At 34.9% G+C, this 19,596-nt stretch overlaps 1 protein-coding gene and 1 long non-coding RNA gene across 5 annotated transcripts in view; one reads left to right on the plus strand and one right to left on the minus strand.

Annotated features, from left to right (window-relative positions):
• The window catches only part of LOC105297118, a 74,097-nt gene extending 72,311 nt beyond the window's left edge, over positions 1-1,786 (plus strand). For both annotated transcript variants that reach the window (XR_002782165.1, XR_896329.2), the window contains exon 4: positions 1,556-1,786. This is a non-coding gene — a long non-coding RNA (uncharacterized LOC105297118). The remainder of the gene's footprint in view (positions 1-1,555) is intronic.
• The window catches only part of EIF2B3 (eukaryotic translation initiation factor 2B subunit gamma), a 97,497-nt gene that overhangs the window by 49,118 nt on the left and 28,783 nt on the right, over positions 1-19,596 (minus strand). For all 3 annotated transcript variants that reach the window (XM_011367573.1, XM_023535071.1, XM_011367572.2), the window contains exons 4-5: positions 16,611-16,770; positions 7,637-7,748 (exon numbers count right to left, since the gene is read on the minus strand). In XM_011367573.1, the coding sequence (XP_011365875.1) occupies positions 7,637-7,748; positions 16,611-16,770 (272 nt within the window). The remainder of the gene's footprint in view (positions 1-7,636; positions 7,749-16,610; positions 16,771-19,596) is intronic.

The following is a 19,596-nucleotide window of genomic DNA, read 5'->3' on the forward strand; positions in this document are numbered from 1 at the left end:
CCAGCCAGCTGCCCTATTACAACTACGTAGACTCCAAAGATCCTGAACCACTGGGGTGTAGATTGCAAGTTAGAAGAATGGAGGAAAAAACCTGCCAACAACCAAAAATGAGTCTTAGGAAATGTTAGAAGATTTGGTCTTAATAGCCCCAGTGCTTACCCAAGGCCCCCAGCTCAATAGCTCTGAGGGGAAAATACACCTCCTTTTGCTCTGTATTTTTACCTTACCTCTGGCTATGTCCATCTTCTTTGCTCTCATCATGTCCAAACCTTGCTCTTTTGGGCAGGGTCCACTGGGACTAAGGCATTTATTAATAGTCCACTATATGGAGCCATAAGCTAGCTAGCCATAAGCTAACCAGGGAGGTTAAAAAGAAAGCAGGAGACAATCTCCACCCTCTAGCTGTAACTATATAAACAAATGACTAGCTTCTAAGAACTTAATGTCTAAGCCTGCCTATGCTAATATAGAGCAAAGCATGAACATTAGTACTTGATGGATGTATAAATGAGTAAGGTCCCTTGTTTCACATAATAATAGATAATCACAATTAGTTCTTCTTTCTGCATATCAAAGGACACGATCCCTTTACCCTTTGAAGTCTTGTGTGTGAATCTAGCAATACAACACTGCAATACTTTTCAAGTCTTATATTTTAAATCTATCTTGCATACTGCTATCAGATTATCCTTCCAGAATTCTGAACATGAGCCATCACTTCCCTCTTTAAAAATTCCCCAGTATTCAAGGCCCTCTTTTTTTGTACTGACTTAATTTTCCAGTCTTTTCCCCTAGTTCTCCCCAAGAGGGAACTTCTATTTGGGCCAAACTGTTCTGCAACAAGTCTCAAACACTCCTGTCTCCCCACTTTTGCTTGCAGCATTCTCCCCATACAGGACTCCGCTTCCCACGTCTTTCCATGTGAATCCAAATCCATCCTTCAAGTCCAAATTATTCTATTACATTTCCTGAGCACCTCAGCCCCTGGGGATTGATACCTCCTCTGAATTCTTAGAACACTGTTGGCCATAATTGTATCTGATATTGTTTGCTATTGTTTGTTAATCTTTTATATGCATACGCTTGTCTTCCACCAAGGCTAATAAACTCGTTGAGATAGTCTCCTGCCTTAATAATCTCCTTAAATACCTAAACAGTGGTTTGACCAGAGCAGGAAACTTGATAAACATTTGCCAGTTGAACAATGTGCTCCTGAAAAGTACAAAGCATGAACTTAACGCAAAAGGTCCAGTCCTGTCCCTAATTAGATAAATTAATATGGAACAAACCCTTCTTCTTCTGCCTTGCAGTATCATTATCTGAAATATAGGAGACTGGACTTAATGATCTTCTAGCTGTGACAGTCTATGATTCTAAAATATCTACAAATAAGATCATATTTTCAATACATTGAGATATTATTTAATTCCATCTATTGGTGAGCTTTTCTAAAATACAAAGAAACCCCCTTTAGTTCTTAAAATTTGATTTTTGATAAAAGGATTTAGAAAAAAATTTAAAAATTCATAACAAACCCTTACTTTTTTCTTCACAGAAAGAATTCCAGATCCAGCCAGCTATATCCTGACTGCTATAAGAAACAACCTGTGTTAACAAGGTCCCATAGTAGCTACGTTTTATGGAGAGGGTTAAAAAAAAAAAAAAAGGAAGAATTTCGGTGGGCTGGCAAACTACAGCCTACCAGTTGGATGGCCCTGCGGCCTGTTTTTGTAAAGTTTTATTGGAACACAGCCACACTCACTTATTACACATCTATGGATGTTTTTGTGTTTTTGTGTTTTATATTTTGTGTTTTTGTGTTTTATTCAACTCAGCAGAGTTGAATAAATGCAACAGAGAACATATGGTCTGTAAAGTCTAAAATATTTACTATTAATCCTTTACAGAAAAACTGCGCATCCTTGTTCTATACCCCAACATTCATCATAAAGTGCCAAAGCCCTAGATTTCAGACCCTCAATCATAGCTGGTCACTAGGTGATTTCCCATTTGTTCAACAAATATTTACTGAGATTTCTTACTTCTAACTAAATCTTCATTCAATTTTCTCATCTGTAACATGGTATATAATAGTATCTACTTCACAGAGTTTTTGTAAGGATTATACGAAGTCTTTAACACAATGCCTGACACAAAATTTGAAAAATGATAGTTGCTAGCAGCAGCAGCAGCAGCACCACGACCACCACCACCACCACCACCACCGTCATCATCATCCTTTCCTGATGTCCTAGGAAGAGAAGGCTCTCTCTGATGACCACCTAAGTGAAAGGAGAGAACTCTAGCATCCCTGAGGCTTGACTTCACACTTAGGAAAAAAGCTTTATTTTGACTGCACTCAGACTGCAACCATAAGTACATAGGGACTAGTCTTTTGATATGAATGGCAGTTTACTCCACAGTCCTCTGACACCAGAGATATCAAGAACTCAATACCCTTCCCAGAGTTCATGAGGAAGACAAATATGACTGAATTTATAAATACTTCTCTTTAGAACTTCAAGCTTGCTTGCAGCCCCAAACTCAAGCAACAACATTAAAAGACAATGTGAAATTAAATGATTCCACGGACAAATCACTACCCCCATATCAACTATTTGCCCAAATTTGGTAACAAATAGTTTTTAAAAAGCCTAACAGCCTGACATGTTTATGTATTTTTTTTTCTAATTAAATCCAACAAGTAAATGATGGGTGTCTATTTTTCTCTTTTATAGTGTTGGTCATGTCTCTTTAACTTGTAGAGGAGGCATCTAAGGAAATAAGTATGCTTTACGCTCTTTTGGGGGCCTTTCAAAATTCTGGTGAAAAAAAGATGATTTAAAATCAAGTGTCAAAAACAACTGATAAGTAATGGATCACTAGGTATATACAATAGAATACTATTCAACAATAAAAAGGAACTAAACATTGACATAACATAGAACAACATAGATGAACCTTTGAAACATTATGCTAAGTGAAAGAAGCCAGTCACCAAAGTCATATAGTGTATGATTACATTTATATGAAATATCCAGAGTAGGCAAATATATAGACATAAAGTAGACTAGAGATTGCCTAAGGTGAGCAGCAAGGATTGAGGAGAAATAGGGAGTGACTACTTTATGGACAGACTTTCACATAATCCCGTTTTTAGCCTCACTTCTAGATACTGTCTTGCAGTATCATTATCTGAAATACAGGAGACTGGACTTAATGATCTTCTAGCTGTGACAGTCTACGATTCTAAAATACTTGGTGCTGTTGAATCTTGACTTTTTAAAAGAGTTTTGTAGTGTGAACTGGTTTGCATCTCAGCTTTCCCCACTGCGGGCTTAGCACTTGGTTCTCTCAGGTATGTTAAACTGTCCTGCTTTCCTGATTCCAAACTTTAGTTGTTGCTGTTTTCCCCTTTTCATCTTCTTTAGCTTTCTGAATTCACATCTTTCTAAAACCCTTTTACTATTGTTTTAGTGGGGTTTCAGAAGTCATCATATTTACTTAGTCCTTCTACCTTTATGTTGAAATCCTTAAATGAAATTTCTTTACCAAGAAGTCTGTATATCTTTGAACGCATCTTTTGGTTACATGGTCAGTTCTTTATTTGAGAGACGTTAATTATATTGAATCATCTTTTCCTTTTATTTCTACTAGAGTCTCTGTAATTTTAAATAATTTCTTTTTCATCTAAATCACTATCTCAAACCTTTCCTTTATGTCAATAATTTGATTTTCAGTGGTGTCCATTCTGTTCTTTGCTATTTTTAAATTTATTAATTCTGTAATTAAGTTATTTGGTCTTCAATTTATTTTCTTAGTTTTATAATATCCTCTTTAATTTCATTTTGTATTATCATCTCATCATTGAACTTTTATTTATTAAAGTCACATTTTAATGAGTTGTTTTATAGTTATAGAGTTGTATAGCTGTAAATAAATTATTTCTATTCATTATGTTTTTTTTCAGGTAGATTATCGTTTGCATGTCATTTTTCTTGCTTTCATTTTGTTTGCTGTATGTTTGCACAGCTGACAGGCTGATTCTTTTGGTCTTGTTCGTGCTTGTTTTATTTGTTTTGATATAATACAGATAAGTTCTTGTTTCTCATCCTCCGTATCTGAGACCAACTATCACGTGAATGCCGTTATTTTGTATTCTATGTACTTTTTTATGGCTTCAGGGAATGATGTAAGTGGATGGAATGGAAGGGATATAGTGAACACAATTAAGGTACTGTAAGGTCTTTGTTAGAATATTTCACTTTCCGGAGATTCTGTTATATGTTGTTTCGTTCCACATAATTTAGGTGTATATTCCATTCTTATGGAGGAGTAAGTCTCCAGCTTTGTATTATTTCACTTATTCACTGTTTAGACTTAGATCTTTTGTTTCTGTTAAAAAGTCAGACTCCACTGGGAAAATTGGACAGATACATGCAAAAAAAGAAACTGGATCACCTTCGTACATCGTTTACAAGAATAGACTCAAAATGGATTAAAGACTTAAATGTAATACTCAAAACCATAAAACTTCTAGAAGAAAACATAGGCATAATCTCTCTGATATCACTACTAGTAATTTATTTTCAGACATATCTCCTCGAACAAGGGAAACAAACAAACAAAAGATAAACAAATGGGACTATATCAAACTAAAAAGTTTTTAGCAAAGGAAATCAACAAAAGGAAATGATAACTGACTGAATGGGAGAAGATATTTGCTTATGATACATCTGATAAGAGGTTAATATCCAAAAATATATAAAAAACTCATACAACAACAACAAAAAACAAATAATCCAATTAAAAAATGGGCAGAAGACCTGAACAGATATTTCTCCAAAGAGGCAATACAGATGGCCAACAGACATATGAAAAGATGCTCAAGGCCACTAATCATCAAAGAAATGCAAATTAAAACAACAATAAGGTATCACCTCACACCTGTCAGAATGGCTATCATCAATAAATCAAAGAACGACAAATCTTGGTGAAACTGTGGAGAAAAGGGAACCCTCATACACTGTTCGTGGGATTGCAAATTGGTACAGTCACTATGAAAAACAGTCTGGAGGCTTCTCAAAAAATTAAAAATAGATAGTGGTTACCAGGGAGAAGAGTAAAAAAATAAAATGTTAAAAAAAAAAAAAAAGAATATACTTTTTGACCCAGCAATTGTACTTCTAGGTATTTATCCAAAGAAAAGCAAAACAATAACTCATAAAAATCTATGTGCCCCTATGTTCACTGCAGCTCTATTCAGAATAGCCAAGATATAGAAGCAACCTAAATGCCCATCAACGGACGATTGGATAAAGAAGTTATGTTTCATATATACAGTGGAATATTACTCAGGCATTAAAAAAAAAAAAGAAATCCTATCATTTGCAATGACATGGATGGACCTAGAGGTTATTATGCTGAGTGAAATAAGTCAGACAGAGAAAGATAAATACCATATGATATGATTTCACTTACATGTGGAATCTACGGAACAAAAAGAACAAACTAATCAAAATAGACTCACAAATATAGAGGACAATCTGGTGACGGCCAGAGGGGAGGGGGGTTGGGGAGCTAGGAGAATGGGGTGAAGGATTAAAGATGTACAAATTAGTAGTTGATAAGATGGTCATGAGCATGGGGAGCATGGCATAGGGAATGCAGTTAGCGTTAATGTAATGGCTAGGTGGAGAGCCAGAGGAGAGAAAGAGTAATTAGGAGGTTCGTTTTATAAACTATATAAATGTCTAAACAATGTACTATATACTTGAAACTAAAAAAAAAGAAAAAGAAAAAGAAAAAAAAAGTTAATCTCATTTATTTTCCCTGCTTTATCAATTACTCCCCAGCAGTTGCTCCCATTGATTCTCAGTCAGAAGATTAAGATATAGATATGTACTCGGTTTGCTTCTTTACAGATCTGGAGATATTAGTGTGAATTTGCAGGATTTCATTAATACATCAGTATGGCTTCTGGGGAGTAGCGATAAGACAGAGTTGGGAGCCTATCTTTATTCCTGTCTGTTCCTTACAGGAATCTTATTTCTTTCCTTGGCCATCAATTTTTAAGCTTTATTACATTTAATTATCCTACTTTGATGCTGTTGACATTTCTGCCAGCTTTTAAAATTATTTTTCACATTTAATTAGGAACTAGTAATAGAAAGTCTATGATGCCATTTTAATAGCCACTTTAATCTGCTAGTGATATGCATGTGTTTTTCAAGAGTTGTTTGTTTAGCAATAATAATGTCTACTAATTTTTGGTCACTTAAACCTATTTTTACAGGTGAAACAATCAAGGCTCTAATATAGAACTCTAATCCATAGTGGGTAATTGGGCCAGCTGAAGCTAGAGTTTAACTTCATTTTCATTAAAACATATACTGTGAAATATATCTCGTACCTGTTGTACTGGATGGCAAAAACAATAAGTAAGGTATTTTTCTTTCTCAGTTTACTCCTTTCACATTCATTTCATCTAGGCTTCAAACATTTATTTGAGTATTCCTATCTACATGCATCGGGCAGCAAAACTCTTGAGTGTGGTGGCTTCTGATGAAAAAGTCTATGCTGGGCGAGCACTCAATATATGCCAATTGAAGAAAATGTGACTGGATTGCCTATGTGTAGCCATTAAGATGGCTGCTTTCAAAAAACAGAAAATAACAAGTGTTGGTGAGAATGTGGAGAAATTGGAGCCCTGTGTACTGTTGGTGGGAATGTAAAATGGTACAATTACTAAGGAAAACAGTATAGAGGTTCCTCAAAAACAAATAGAACTGTCACATGATCCAGCAATCCTACTTCTGGGTATATAACCAGAAGAATTAAAAGCAGGATCTCAAAAGGATATTCGTATACCATGTTCACTGCAGCATTATTTACAATACCAAGAGGAAGAAGCAACTCAAATATCCATCAACCGATGAATGGAGAAAGAAAATGTGGTAATGTACATACAATGGAATATTATGTAGCCGTAAAAGGGAAGGAAATACTGACACATGCTACAACATGGATGAACCTTGAGCACATTATACTAAGTGAAATAAGCCAGTGACAAAAAGACAAATAGTATATGATTCCACTTACATGAGGTATCTAAAGTGGTCAAATTCATAGAAATATAGAGTAGAATGGTAGTTACCAGGGGCTGGGGAGAGGAAGGAGAGTTGTTGTTTAATGCATACAGAATTTCAAATTTGTAAGATGAAAAAGTTCTGGAGATCTGTTTCATAATAGCATGAATATACTGAACACTACAGAACTGTACACTCAAAAATGATTAAGATGGTGAATTTTATGTTGTATGCTCACCACAATTAAAAAAAAGGAAAGTTCTATAACATTGTCAGAAAGACAGTCCTGTTCCCTGTTCTTCCCACAGCTGCTTTGCACCACTCCTATGCAAGATTTGACTCTACCTTGGCAAGAAAAGACACAGGGAAAAGCTAAGCTTGTGTGGTAAAGAAAAGCCCTCATCCTATCTCATGGGAAAACATTCACATACTTTTGTCAATTTCACACAGTATAATCTAGTTTTCATCCCCTCTTTCCCATCCACTGGGTGGTTTTATTTTGTTTTAAGACAAGAAGAATTGCCAAAAAGAAAAACCCTAGGGCTTACTTCTGCAGGATGGATCCCTTAATGACCAGCTCTTCATCCAAGTCCGCTTCATTAGCCATGAAGAGCAGCCTCTTTCCTGTGCTGTCCACTCCAATGAAGTCACGCTGCTCCACTGAATCATACAAAAGAAGGAAAATCAAACAGAGACATTTGCCCTGCCTGTATGCCTAAGTCTGGGGGGGCAGGGAACCTGCTCACATTTCTCTTGGAACCAAATACCGGATTGAGTGTTATGTAGCACATATTTACCACAATGTTCAAAACAAAGGCAGTCAGAAAATTTTTTTAAGCGTTTAAAGGCTATTATTAGGTTATCTGATGAAGTCTGCATAAAGTCTGTAGATTAAAGTATTGTGTCAATGTAATTTACTGTTTTAAGAGACCGTCCTTTTGGGTGGGGGTAGGGGGGAGGATATACATTGATGCCTTTAACTTATTCTCAAATAGCTCAGAAAAATAATAACATGTGGGGAATTGGGCCAAAAGATATATAATTTATTTATAGTATTCTTATAACCATTCTGTAAATGTTAAATTATTTCAAAAATGAAAACATAAGGATGTGATAGATATGTTAGTTTCATTGTTGTAATCACTTCACAGTGTCCACATATATCAAAATATCACCTTGTATATCTTAAATATATAACATATATAATTTTCATTTGTAAAAAATAAATAAAAAGTTAAAAAAAGAAGGTAGTCAAGGTATTGCTTAACCAACTAGAAGGATGAACCGCAAGCCCCTGCATGGCACAGAAAGAAAGTACGAGGAATTCTTTCTCTGCAAATAATAACCTAGGTCTGCTTACTGTGAAAATGGGAATAATATATTGAAGGACATCCACATTTAACCATTACCTATATGTCTACTATGCACCAGATTTTATGCTGTGTCTGGGAGCATTCAAAGAAAAAAGGTATGTATTTACTAAATGTACAAAGTTCTCAGGGAGACAGTGATTTTACATGCTGTCCTATTATTGCTTTTTTCTGTGTTATATTTCTTCCCCCAAACCAGATTATAAGCTCTTTAAAGACAGGCTTATGATTCCTTTATATTTCCCATAAAATCTAGTAGTGTTGGAAATAATAAAATCTGCTACTAAGATCTGTACAGTATCTATCTATAGTGTACAAAAGCATTTTCACAGAGAGGCAGCATAATGAAATTAGTAAGAGAGAGCCTCTGAAACCAGACCACCTGGGTATGAATACCACTTACTAGTGGTACATCTTTGAACAAGATACTAAACTTCTCAGTTCCTCAGTTTCATCTGTAAAATGGGGATAATTACAGTGCTGTCCTCACAGGCTTGTTATAAGGATTAAATAAGTTAACACATGCTCTAATTTGATCCTCATGCCAATCAAATAAAGCAATGATTTAATAAGTTTTGAGGAGAAACTGTAAGTTAAACTTGAGGAAAAATGCTATCTCTAAAGATGAATTTATCTGCCTTCTATAGGTAATGGCTACTATATAATTGAACAGGTTTCCCCACTGGCTGTAGCTGCCTGTACACCTAGAACCAAATGTATTACCCATGTGTATAATCTGTTTAGCTCAGGTGCTTAAAATATTCATTCCTTTGGATGGTTTCTGTTCATATTACCATATGTAATATTTGAATCTGAATAGGGAGAAGCTATTCGAAAAAGTTATATATTATTTTTTCAATATTTAAGATTAGTGAATTCCAAAGAAGGAAGGGTAATTAATGTTGATTTGAAGGTAACTTTTATAGAGAATTTCAATCAAAGCTAAAAATTGAGAAGAATTTCAAATGCTGCACAGCAGCTTTGACATATATCAATTCATTCATTCATCCATTACATGGAAACTTGAGAATATAACACAGTCTGCGAAGGTCTGATTATGAGCCAATATTTCAAAAAGAAACATAAAGATGTTATTTTTGGTCATAATTTGCAGTGCTTACCCTATCCAAGTCCTTAGGTCTGCAAAAACTTTGAATTACTAAATGTCCTGGGAGCAATAATTCCCAAAAAGTCAATTTTTCAACTACGGTGCACTACAGTCACATTCACTACAGTCACATTCGCCTCACTCTCAGGCCCCCCTCCTTGTATTTGCTTCTTTGTAGCTACCATAGTAACTGGGACCTCAGAATATGATATAAATTATAGGAACTTAGAAAGGTTTTTGCTTTGCTTTAACAAAGTGAATTCCACTTTGGGAACAGAGGAAGTGACATTGGAATGTTCATCCTAAGAAGAAAGACCACACAAATTATGTTAAGAAAGCACTTAAAACTATGAAGTTCCATTTTTAAAAATTGTCATATTCAACTATTCATATTTTTTCTAGTTGTTTCTTACTTCTTTGACCCTTCTGTCTCCTCTATAGTCATTTACTCATTCATTCATTCAACTAATAAATACATTTGTGCACCTCCCCTTGTGACAGGCATGTATGGGGAATTCAAACTAATTTTATGAGACCCTGATGCCAAAACTAGACAAAGACATGAGAAAGGAAAATTACAGACATACTCACTTACAAATACAAAGATTCTAAACAAAATATTAGGAAATCCAAACTAATAGTGTATATAGTATATTAAAAGGGTTACACATTTGTTGCAGCTATTCCCTTCAAGTAAGTTCTAGACTATAAAATGGTATAGACACTATGGAAAACAGGTCCTTAAAAAATTAAAAATAGAATTAACATATGATCCAGCAATTCTACTTTTGGGTATATACCCAAAAGAATTGAAAGCAGAGTCTTGAAGAGATATTTGTACATCCTTGTTCATAGCAGCATTATCCACAATAGCTAAAATGTGGAAGCAATCCACCTACCCATTGATAGATTAATGGATAAGCAAAATGTAGTATATACATACAAGAGAATACTATCTAACCTTAAAAAAGGAAATTTTGCAATATGCTACAACACGGATGAACTTCTGAGGGTATTATACTAAGTGAAATAAGCCAGTGACAAAAAGATGAATACTGTATGATTCCACTTATAGATGGTACTTAAAGTAGTCTAAACCATAGAAATACAAAGTAGAATGGTGGTTGCCAGGGGCTGGGGGAGGGGAGAATGAAAAGTTATTGTTTAATAGGTATAGAGTTTCAGTTTTATGAGATGAAAAGAATTATGGATATGGATAGTGGTGATGGTTATACAACATTATAAATGCATTCAACATGACTGAATGATATACTTAAACAAGATGATAAATTTTAAGTTATGTGTATTTCACCATAATAAAAATTTTCGAAGAAAAAAAGTGCTCACAGAAAAAAAAAGAGGTTAGGTTTATTTCCCTATCCTTTATATCTAGACTGGTTTAGGGACTAGCTTTGAATAACACAGTGCAGAGGAAGTGACACAGTGCAAGTTCTGAGTTTAGGCTTCAAGAGACCTTGTAGCTTCTCTCACTCTCAGAACCTGCTGCTGCCTCCATGTGAACAAGCCTGGGCTAGCTTCCTGTATGGTAAGAGACTAGATGGAAAGCTGAGGCCCTATATACATTAGTGAGACCAGCTATGGTAGGCAGGCTCTAAGAATGACGACTGCCTCCTAGTATTCACACCCTTCTGTATTCTCTCCCCTTGGGTGTGGGCTGGCCTTAGAGACTTCTAACCAACAGAATGTGGCAAAAGTGATGAATGTTACTTTTGAGATTAGGTTACATAAGTTTGTTAACTTCCTTCTTGCTAGAAGGTTATCTCCCTTGCTGGCTTTGATGCAGCAAGTTTTTATGTTGGAGAGGCCCAAGTGATTAAAAAAAAATAGGGCAGCCTCTAGCAAACAGCCAGCTCAAAACTGAGATTCTTCAACAGTCCAACAGTCCTTACGGAACTGAAATTCTGCCAACAAAGTGTGATTAGAAGAAATCCTTTCCTAGTTGAGCCTTCAGATGAGACTTAAGCCCTGGATGATACCTTGATTTCAGCCTTGTGAAAGACTCTTAGATAATTATATCACTCTTTGAACTATGGGCCTATAAAACCTTGATAGAAATAAAAAACTAAATTCAAAAAAGAAAGCCCAGGCTGTGAAGTCAGAAGGTATGGCTTCAAGTTCTGATTCTACCACTAACCACTGATATGATCTTAAGCAACTATCCACAAAATGTTATTAGACTGTAAATGGATATAAAAACTTGGTAAATTACAAAACTACCTAGCTCAATTCATTGGATATTAGCTTGAGAGCAAATCTTGATTATCTTTGTTTCCCATATAGGGCTTAGCATGTTATGTATAATACACCCTAAAATTCAATGACTACATCAAAATGTAATGCATTTGTAAGCCAGAGATCTGATTTTATACCCATTATCTTGTCTGTACGTAATACTGTATTTTAAAATATATCTCCCTGTGAGACATTAAATTGCTCCCTATATGTTGTACATGCTCCTATTATTGTACTTATCACATTGTGATGTATGAATTCTAGCATATTTGAACTTCCTGCTGTATAACTTCCTATTTCCTCAATCACAAGAATTTCAGTTTTGGGTATGCATGGATTCCATACATACATGCAGGGGGAAAAAGTGGAGGGGAGGGGAATTTAGAAGAGAAAATAGATCAAGCAGAAGCTCAAGCAGGAGAAGTTTTGTTTTTGTTTTTGTTCTGTTTTTGAAGTATAGCTTGGGGAAAAACAAAGGAAGCTGAAGCAAAAGAAATATAGGGTCAGAACTGCCTACCAACATTTGTTAGTGGAGAGGGAACTAGGCTGATTGAGAGGTGAGAGCCAAGTGACAACTTTGACTCTATGATTCTGAAGCACACTGATATATACTGATTCTAGTCTGGATTAAGGCTATATAACTTTGAGAACTGGGGAGAAATTTGAGAAATACTATTACAGTGAACTGGATGGGTTAAAGAGAAGTTTCATAGAATGTTTTCCATTTCAAATATTCCACAAAACACAGCGGAATTGCAGAGATAACAGTCGATAATTTGTCATAAAATCATAATAGCATTAAACATTTGCAGAGGAATACAGAAAAGCCCCTTAATAAACATATTATCTGTAATAAAGCAAAATAAATATACTATGTTCTCACTGAAATTAAGAAAAAAAAATCTTGAAGTTTTTAACAAGCGAGGGATGGTAAATGGAAATTAACGAGCTTTGTACACTATTGCAAGTGTTTATATCTTATTTAAGATATATATATATAATATCAATGATATTCTCTTTATATAATGCCTTATCTTTACTGTTTGATTTTTATGAATGCAAAAATTATATACATGAGGCTTTCATAAGTTCTCTCAAGATCACAGCTTCTAATCAGATTTTCCCTAACAGGTTTTAAGTTTCTCAAAATGCCTTATCAGTAAGGAGAGAATAATAAATACTTGTCTGTCTTCCCTTTAGGGTAGGGATATTGTGTGCGTTTCTCCCCCCCCCCCCCCACCCCCTGCCCATTTATATGGGCCTTGGTACCTATTTCTGTGTTTGGCATAACACATGCCCCATAACTGCGTTAAACTGATCTCTTGACCCATTCAATCAATAAGTAATATCAAGCAGTGGTGGAACACTGACTGAATACTGACAAGTGGCAGATTTTATATTTCAGTAATGGTACCCGATGCTGCAAAAATCAGTAAATAGTATCTGCCAAAGTTTATATACTCCATTTCCCTGCACAGCTTAGCTGGGTTTCTGGGTCCCTATCGCACCTCTAAGTCATCCATTTTTTTTGGAGAAGTTGATACCTAAAAAAGGCTAGACACAGGGCCTGTCTGAATTATCAGAAAAAGTTGCATGTGGTCCTTCCAAAGAGGCTTGTCTAGATATTTAGGGTGCCACTATTAGTTTCCTTTTAGACTTACAAGCTATTATGCAAACAAAAACATTTGATATTTTGTGGTCTTTAAACAATTTCCATTTTACATAAATTTCCTTTAAATAAGTAATGTAGAATGCTTGCAAAGTTATTAAATGTGATTTTTTTTAGGCTATAGGACCAAATTACTTCTCATAGGAGTATTACTAAAAATGTATATGAAAGTGATGATGATGATAGTTAACAGCACTTACAAATTATTAAGCTACTACTATGTTTCAAGGAGTAGATCAAATGCTTTACAAACATCTTATTTCTCACAAAAGAAAAACCCTGAAAAGATTCAGTCACATTTATAGCTAAAGAAAATGAAGTTCAGGATGGTTAGATAAATTGCCCAATATCAGACAGCTTTTGGGCACTGAAAACTACAGTCTGAACTCTAGAGCTTATGCTCTTTACAGCCATGCTACAGCAACAGGTGTTTACTGAAAAATCTTGAAAACATTTCTAAACATAAATTAAAAAATAATGCAGTGTCAGTCTGAAAAATCATTATAAACTCAGGCTCTTATAATACTCACTCATGAATCAGCTCAGACTCACAGTTACAGGATTTAAACTGTTAGAGCTTGAATCTACTGTCTCTTACCTGGGAGGCAATAAGAGCTGCAGGTCTCCTAACCATTCAATAATATTTAAACCATTCAATAATATCTACTGCCTGCTCACCATGGGCTATAACTGGGGCAGGTGCTGGGGATAAAATGAACAAAACATATAATGATGATCCCAGCTCTCAGGGAACTTATAGTCCAATAGAGGAGAGAGTAAATAAGAGAGCGGGGCCACCATATGTGGGCAAACAAAAGGATATAATTTCATATTAGAGGGTCAAGGAAGGCCTCTCTCAGAAAATAACTTGAAAGCTAAGCTGAATTTAGAGTGCGTGTGTTGTGGCAAGAGAGGAGATAGAAAGCACTCCAGGCAGAGAACATGTGTAAAGGCCTGCAGAAGGGAGAAAAAAAGTCCAAAAAATCCAAATATGAATTTGATCCAGCCCTCCTCGGTATCTACATCTCCTACAAATCTGCTGAGAAAGAAGTGGCAAGGGGGAGAAAAATGGCTCCTGAAACATCTGGCCATAGCCATTCTCCTATAAGTCAGTAAGAACACCATTTGGGAAACTTGAACCAAGGGGGATCCAGACTATTAAACAGTGTCTGGGGAAAGAGAGGCCTGCTGGCTGTTCTGGCACATAAGAACAGCCAATAGGTGGACCAAATACACAGTCTGAGAAAGTTAGGATTCTTTTTAAAAATGCTTATCATTGAAATGCTTAGTATTCCATAGGAGAAATTCAAAACTCAGGTATTTAGGTAAATCTTAGCCTTCAAGTATGACAAAATATAGAACATACAGAGTTCAAAATTTCAAACCAAGAATGAAAAATCTTTCTAAAACACAAATCTAAATATGACATTCTCCTGTTTAATTCTTCAACAACCCCCCACTGTTTTGAGGATAAAGTTCAAAGTGTTTAATCTGATCCCTGTATCCTCTCCACTCCCATTTCCTGCTTCCCTGCTCTCAATGCTCACACTCCAGATAAACAACAAATTACCAGTAACATACTTTTCAGAGGATAGAAGAGTCAGCTTCAAGGAACTTCCACTAGACAAGTTGTGACAATTTAAGCATCAAAACATTTTTAAATAGATGGGTAGATAGATAACAGTTACAGTTAATTAAAATAAAATTGTGAAAAGCTATGCGTTTATAATATTTAAGAGATAAAAGCTAACATGAAATGTACTAAATAGTTCTAATACCGAGAACAACTATAACAGGGTATTTGATTTTTTGAAATTGTTATAAGTAGAGTATGAAAAAAAGAAACAAAAATATTCATATTTATAAAATATACACCTGTTATAAAGTCTGGATATACAGTTGTTTCTACCTGTGTACATCAAAAAGGCTGAATACAGGGAATTGTGAATAAGAAAACCAGACCTTGCAAAAGTAGAAAATATATCAAGAACAAAAGAGCTGATTGACATGAGGACTATATATAATAAGATAGAAAGAAAATCTAAAAATTAATCTACATCAGGGATGACTTGAACATAAAAAGCAACTAAAAAGAAGTTTTAATGATATAGCCCCAAATTATAAGTTAATTGAATGCCCTAAAAGAAGAAAACTAGAAATACAGATCGGATTACTCAAATCCTAGGAATGAAAGCTCTAGATAGTTCTATTAGTAGTAGGATATCAATAAGCCATACCTAGCTCCTAACAATTGTAACAGATTATAATAATGACAGAACAATGAGTTACATAATGCTGGAAAAGCAAAATCTAAAGAACTCATCATTCCAGGGGAAAAACGCATTTCAGGAAAAACTAAAACCTATATGAAAAGTGTGATCTTACAAAGTATCTTGGTCATAAGTTCAGTTATAAAAAGTGGCCCACTCACAGAATTAGTGGTTCAGGTTTAAAATACTCTGGGAAAAACAATCAGGAACTATGCCTTAACCAAAAATCAACAATTGGTCGATAACCCAAATTCTATAACCATGGCTGGACTAGAGTATTATTCCTTTTCTTTCGGGTCTAGTAAGATTACTATAACTCTTTGAAGATTATAAAAATAATAACCTACGACTAGAATCTTAGGAAAGTATAAAGATACGTTGTAATCCTAAAAAGACATAGTATGGTTAATGACCATCTTGTTTATTTAGGGTGACTGGACCATTCAAAAGAATCAACCATACCACATTTGTAATAGTAATTTTAATCGATTAAAGTTATCTAATTAAATTTGTAATCCAACTTTAAATATTTTTTAAAATTTTATTTTAAATTAAATTTTTTGTTTTTTAGATATATGCAATTGATTATTTGAGTCTTGAACACAATGCGCACAGTTCTGAGTGCTCTGCTCTGCATACAAAAGCCTCTTGGACCTTACAGAATCTAATCAATAGTTACAAAACTCTTCAAGTCAGGGACTGTGTCTTACTGAACTTTTAAGTCCTCAATAAGACACAGTGCTAGGGAGCACAGTGCCTGCAGTATAGTTGGTTTTCAATAAATGTTTCTTAAGAGAAAGCATGAATGATATTATAAAAACCCAATAAACAAATAAACTCCAGTCATATTACCTGCTTTTTTTTTCCCCTTTTGACCTGGAACTGATTCTAAGCCATCTTGGCCTTTTCTCATTAACATGGCGAGTGATGCATCATGAGCTCTGAACAGGTCCACAACCTCATGTAAGGCAACATCTGTTATCAGATCACAGCTCAGGACCAGAACATCTGTCTGTCAAACAGAGAAGGGGAAAGTAAGCATCACAAAGGACAATGGATCATACAAATCATCACAGGATAAATTATAATGGCCTAGAAACATGCACAAACTGAATATTTGTTTCCAAAGCTTTTTTACAGCAGCAAAATAAGTAAAATAAATGGGGCTGTTCTAATTGAATTGTACTGGGGGAAGGTCTAGAGTATCTAGACCTATGTATGTGCCTTACTGCTACCATCCTGAGGCACTTCTGAAATCCTGGGCTCTTAGAAACAGAGTCTGAAAACCACCAGATTGTCTATTTCCATGACTATGGAATGAATGATCTTAAATTTATACATCCTTTTACAGTTTGAAAAGCATTTTCACAGTTTGATAATTTAATATGGTTATTTATGAAATACTATAAAGCAGTCACTTAGCCATTAGGAAATAACAGGATAAATATAATATAATGTCCTCCTCTTTGGGAAATCAATCTAGCTAGTAAACAATTACAATACAACCTCAGATATGTATGAAAGCACTCATTTAATCCTTATAACAATACCATGGCAATGGAATTATTACTATTAATATTATTAGCTCCTATTTTTATGGTTAAGAAATATGAAGCCTACCTACCACAATGACTGGTACATAACAGGCATTTATTTAGTAATTTTTTGATGACTCAATGAATAAATCAATGAAGTAAAAAAAAATTTTTTCTCATACGGTAGGTTTTCTGATTGCAATTCTAGTAATTTAATTACAATAATAACTAATAGTAATTAACATTTATTGAATGCATACCATTGACCAAAAAATGTGATAACACTTTATACATATTATCTCAATCTTCTAAACTCTATGCTATAAGCACTATTATTTGTACTTTACTAAGAACCAGGTTTACAGTAGTTATATAACCAAGATCTAACAACCAGTAATGACTATTCATATAACTAAAGAAAGTATACTATTGAACAGTGTTTAAAGAAAAAGAGTTGAACCTTGAACAATGTGGGGATTAGGACACCAACCCTGTACAGTTGAAAATCCATGGAAACTTTGACTTCCCAAAGTAAACTACTAATAGCCTACTGTTGACTGGAAGCCTTACTGATACCATAAACATTTGATGTTATGTGTATTAGACAGTGTAGTCATATAATAAAGTAAGCTAGAGAAAATAAAATGTTATTAAGAAAATCAAAAAAGAAAATACATTTATATTACTGTATGTATTTATTGGAAAAACCTGTGTATAAATGGATCCACTCAATTCAAATTCACGTTGTTCAAGTGTCAACTGTATAGTTTAGCCTAGTCTATGTTACATTATATTTTATCATAAATGCAGAAAACAGAAGTCCACAAAATAATCAACTGGAAAACCATTTCCTTAAATTGTAATTTAAATTGACTATCCCAATGTTTCTCAACAGCACACCTACAGTTTCCCAAAGGCTCCTCAAAGAAAGCTTGGTTCCTACTGCTCTTTCTGAGTCAATCAAAGTAGCTCCTCTTTTACTGATTTTATTTTCTAGGCTTATGTATAAGTTTTTGTTTGGAAAACAAGTTCTGCTATTCTGAAAAGTCTAGAAACCACTGGACTAAATTATTTCAGGTTTAAGAAGAAAGTGAATATCTGTATACATGGAAATTTTTATAAGTGGCTCCAATTTTTCTAACATTTTAATTTAAAAATCAGGATTCCTGCTTTGGGTGGGAAAATGAATGATTTCAATTCACATTCTACTAATAATAGCAAAGGGTCATGTTTGCTCAGAAAGTGAGGCTCAACCATCAGAATGCTTTGACTGAGGATTTTATGAATTTGACCTCAAAAGCAAGGAACATAAAAGCTAAAATAAATGAATAGGACTACATCAAACTAAAAACCTTCTGCTCAGCAAAAGAAATCGTCAACAAGGTAAAGAGACAACCATCCGAATGGGAAAATATATTTGCAAGCAACACCTCCAATAAGGGCCTAACATCTAAAATATACAAAGAACTCATACAACTCAATAACAACAAAAAACCAAACGATTCAATCAAAGGACCTGAACAGATACTTCTCCCTAGAGGACATACAAATGGCCAACAAATATTTGAAAAGATGCTCAACATTGCTAGCTATTAGAGAAATGCAAATCAAAACCACAATGAGATACCATCTCACACCTGTTAGAATAGCTATAATCAACAGGACAAGTAATAACAAATGTTGGAGAGGATGTGGAGAAAAAGGGACCCTCATACACTGCTGGTGGGACTGCGAATTGGTACAGACACTATGGAAAACAGGGGGTTCCTCAAAAAACTAAGAATTGATCTACTATATGATCCAGCAATTCCTCTACTGGGTATTTACCCCAAAGACTTGAAAACCCATATCTGAAAAGATATTTGCACACCGATGTTCATAGCAGCATTATTCACAGTGGCCAGGACATGGAAGCAACCGAAGTGTCCTACGATAGACGACTGGCTAAAGAAGTCAATATATACAATGGAATAGTCCATATATACAATGGAATATTACTCAGCCATAAGAAGAGATGAAATACTGCCATTTGCTACAACATGGATGGACCTCAAGATAATCTTGCTAAGCGAAATAAGCCAGAGAGAAAAAGTTGAAAATGATATCACTTACATGTGGGATATAAACTTAAAAGCAACAAATGAGCAGGACAAACAGAGACTCATGGACATGGACTATAGACTAGTGGTTACCAGAGGGTAGCGGGTAGGGGAGGAGGGGGTAGGCAGACGGTTAAAGGAGGATAGGGTGGTAGGGGAAGGGTGAAGTGGGTAAAGGGGATCAAATATATGGTAGCTGAAGGA

The sequence above is a fragment of the Pteropus vampyrus genome, unplaced genomic scaffold (assembly GCF_000151845.1).
Source record: "Pteropus vampyrus isolate Shadow unplaced genomic scaffold, Pvam_2.0 Scaffold135, whole genome shotgun sequence".
Lineage (NCBI taxonomy): Eukaryota > Metazoa > Chordata > Mammalia > Chiroptera > Pteropodidae > Pteropus > Pteropus vampyrus.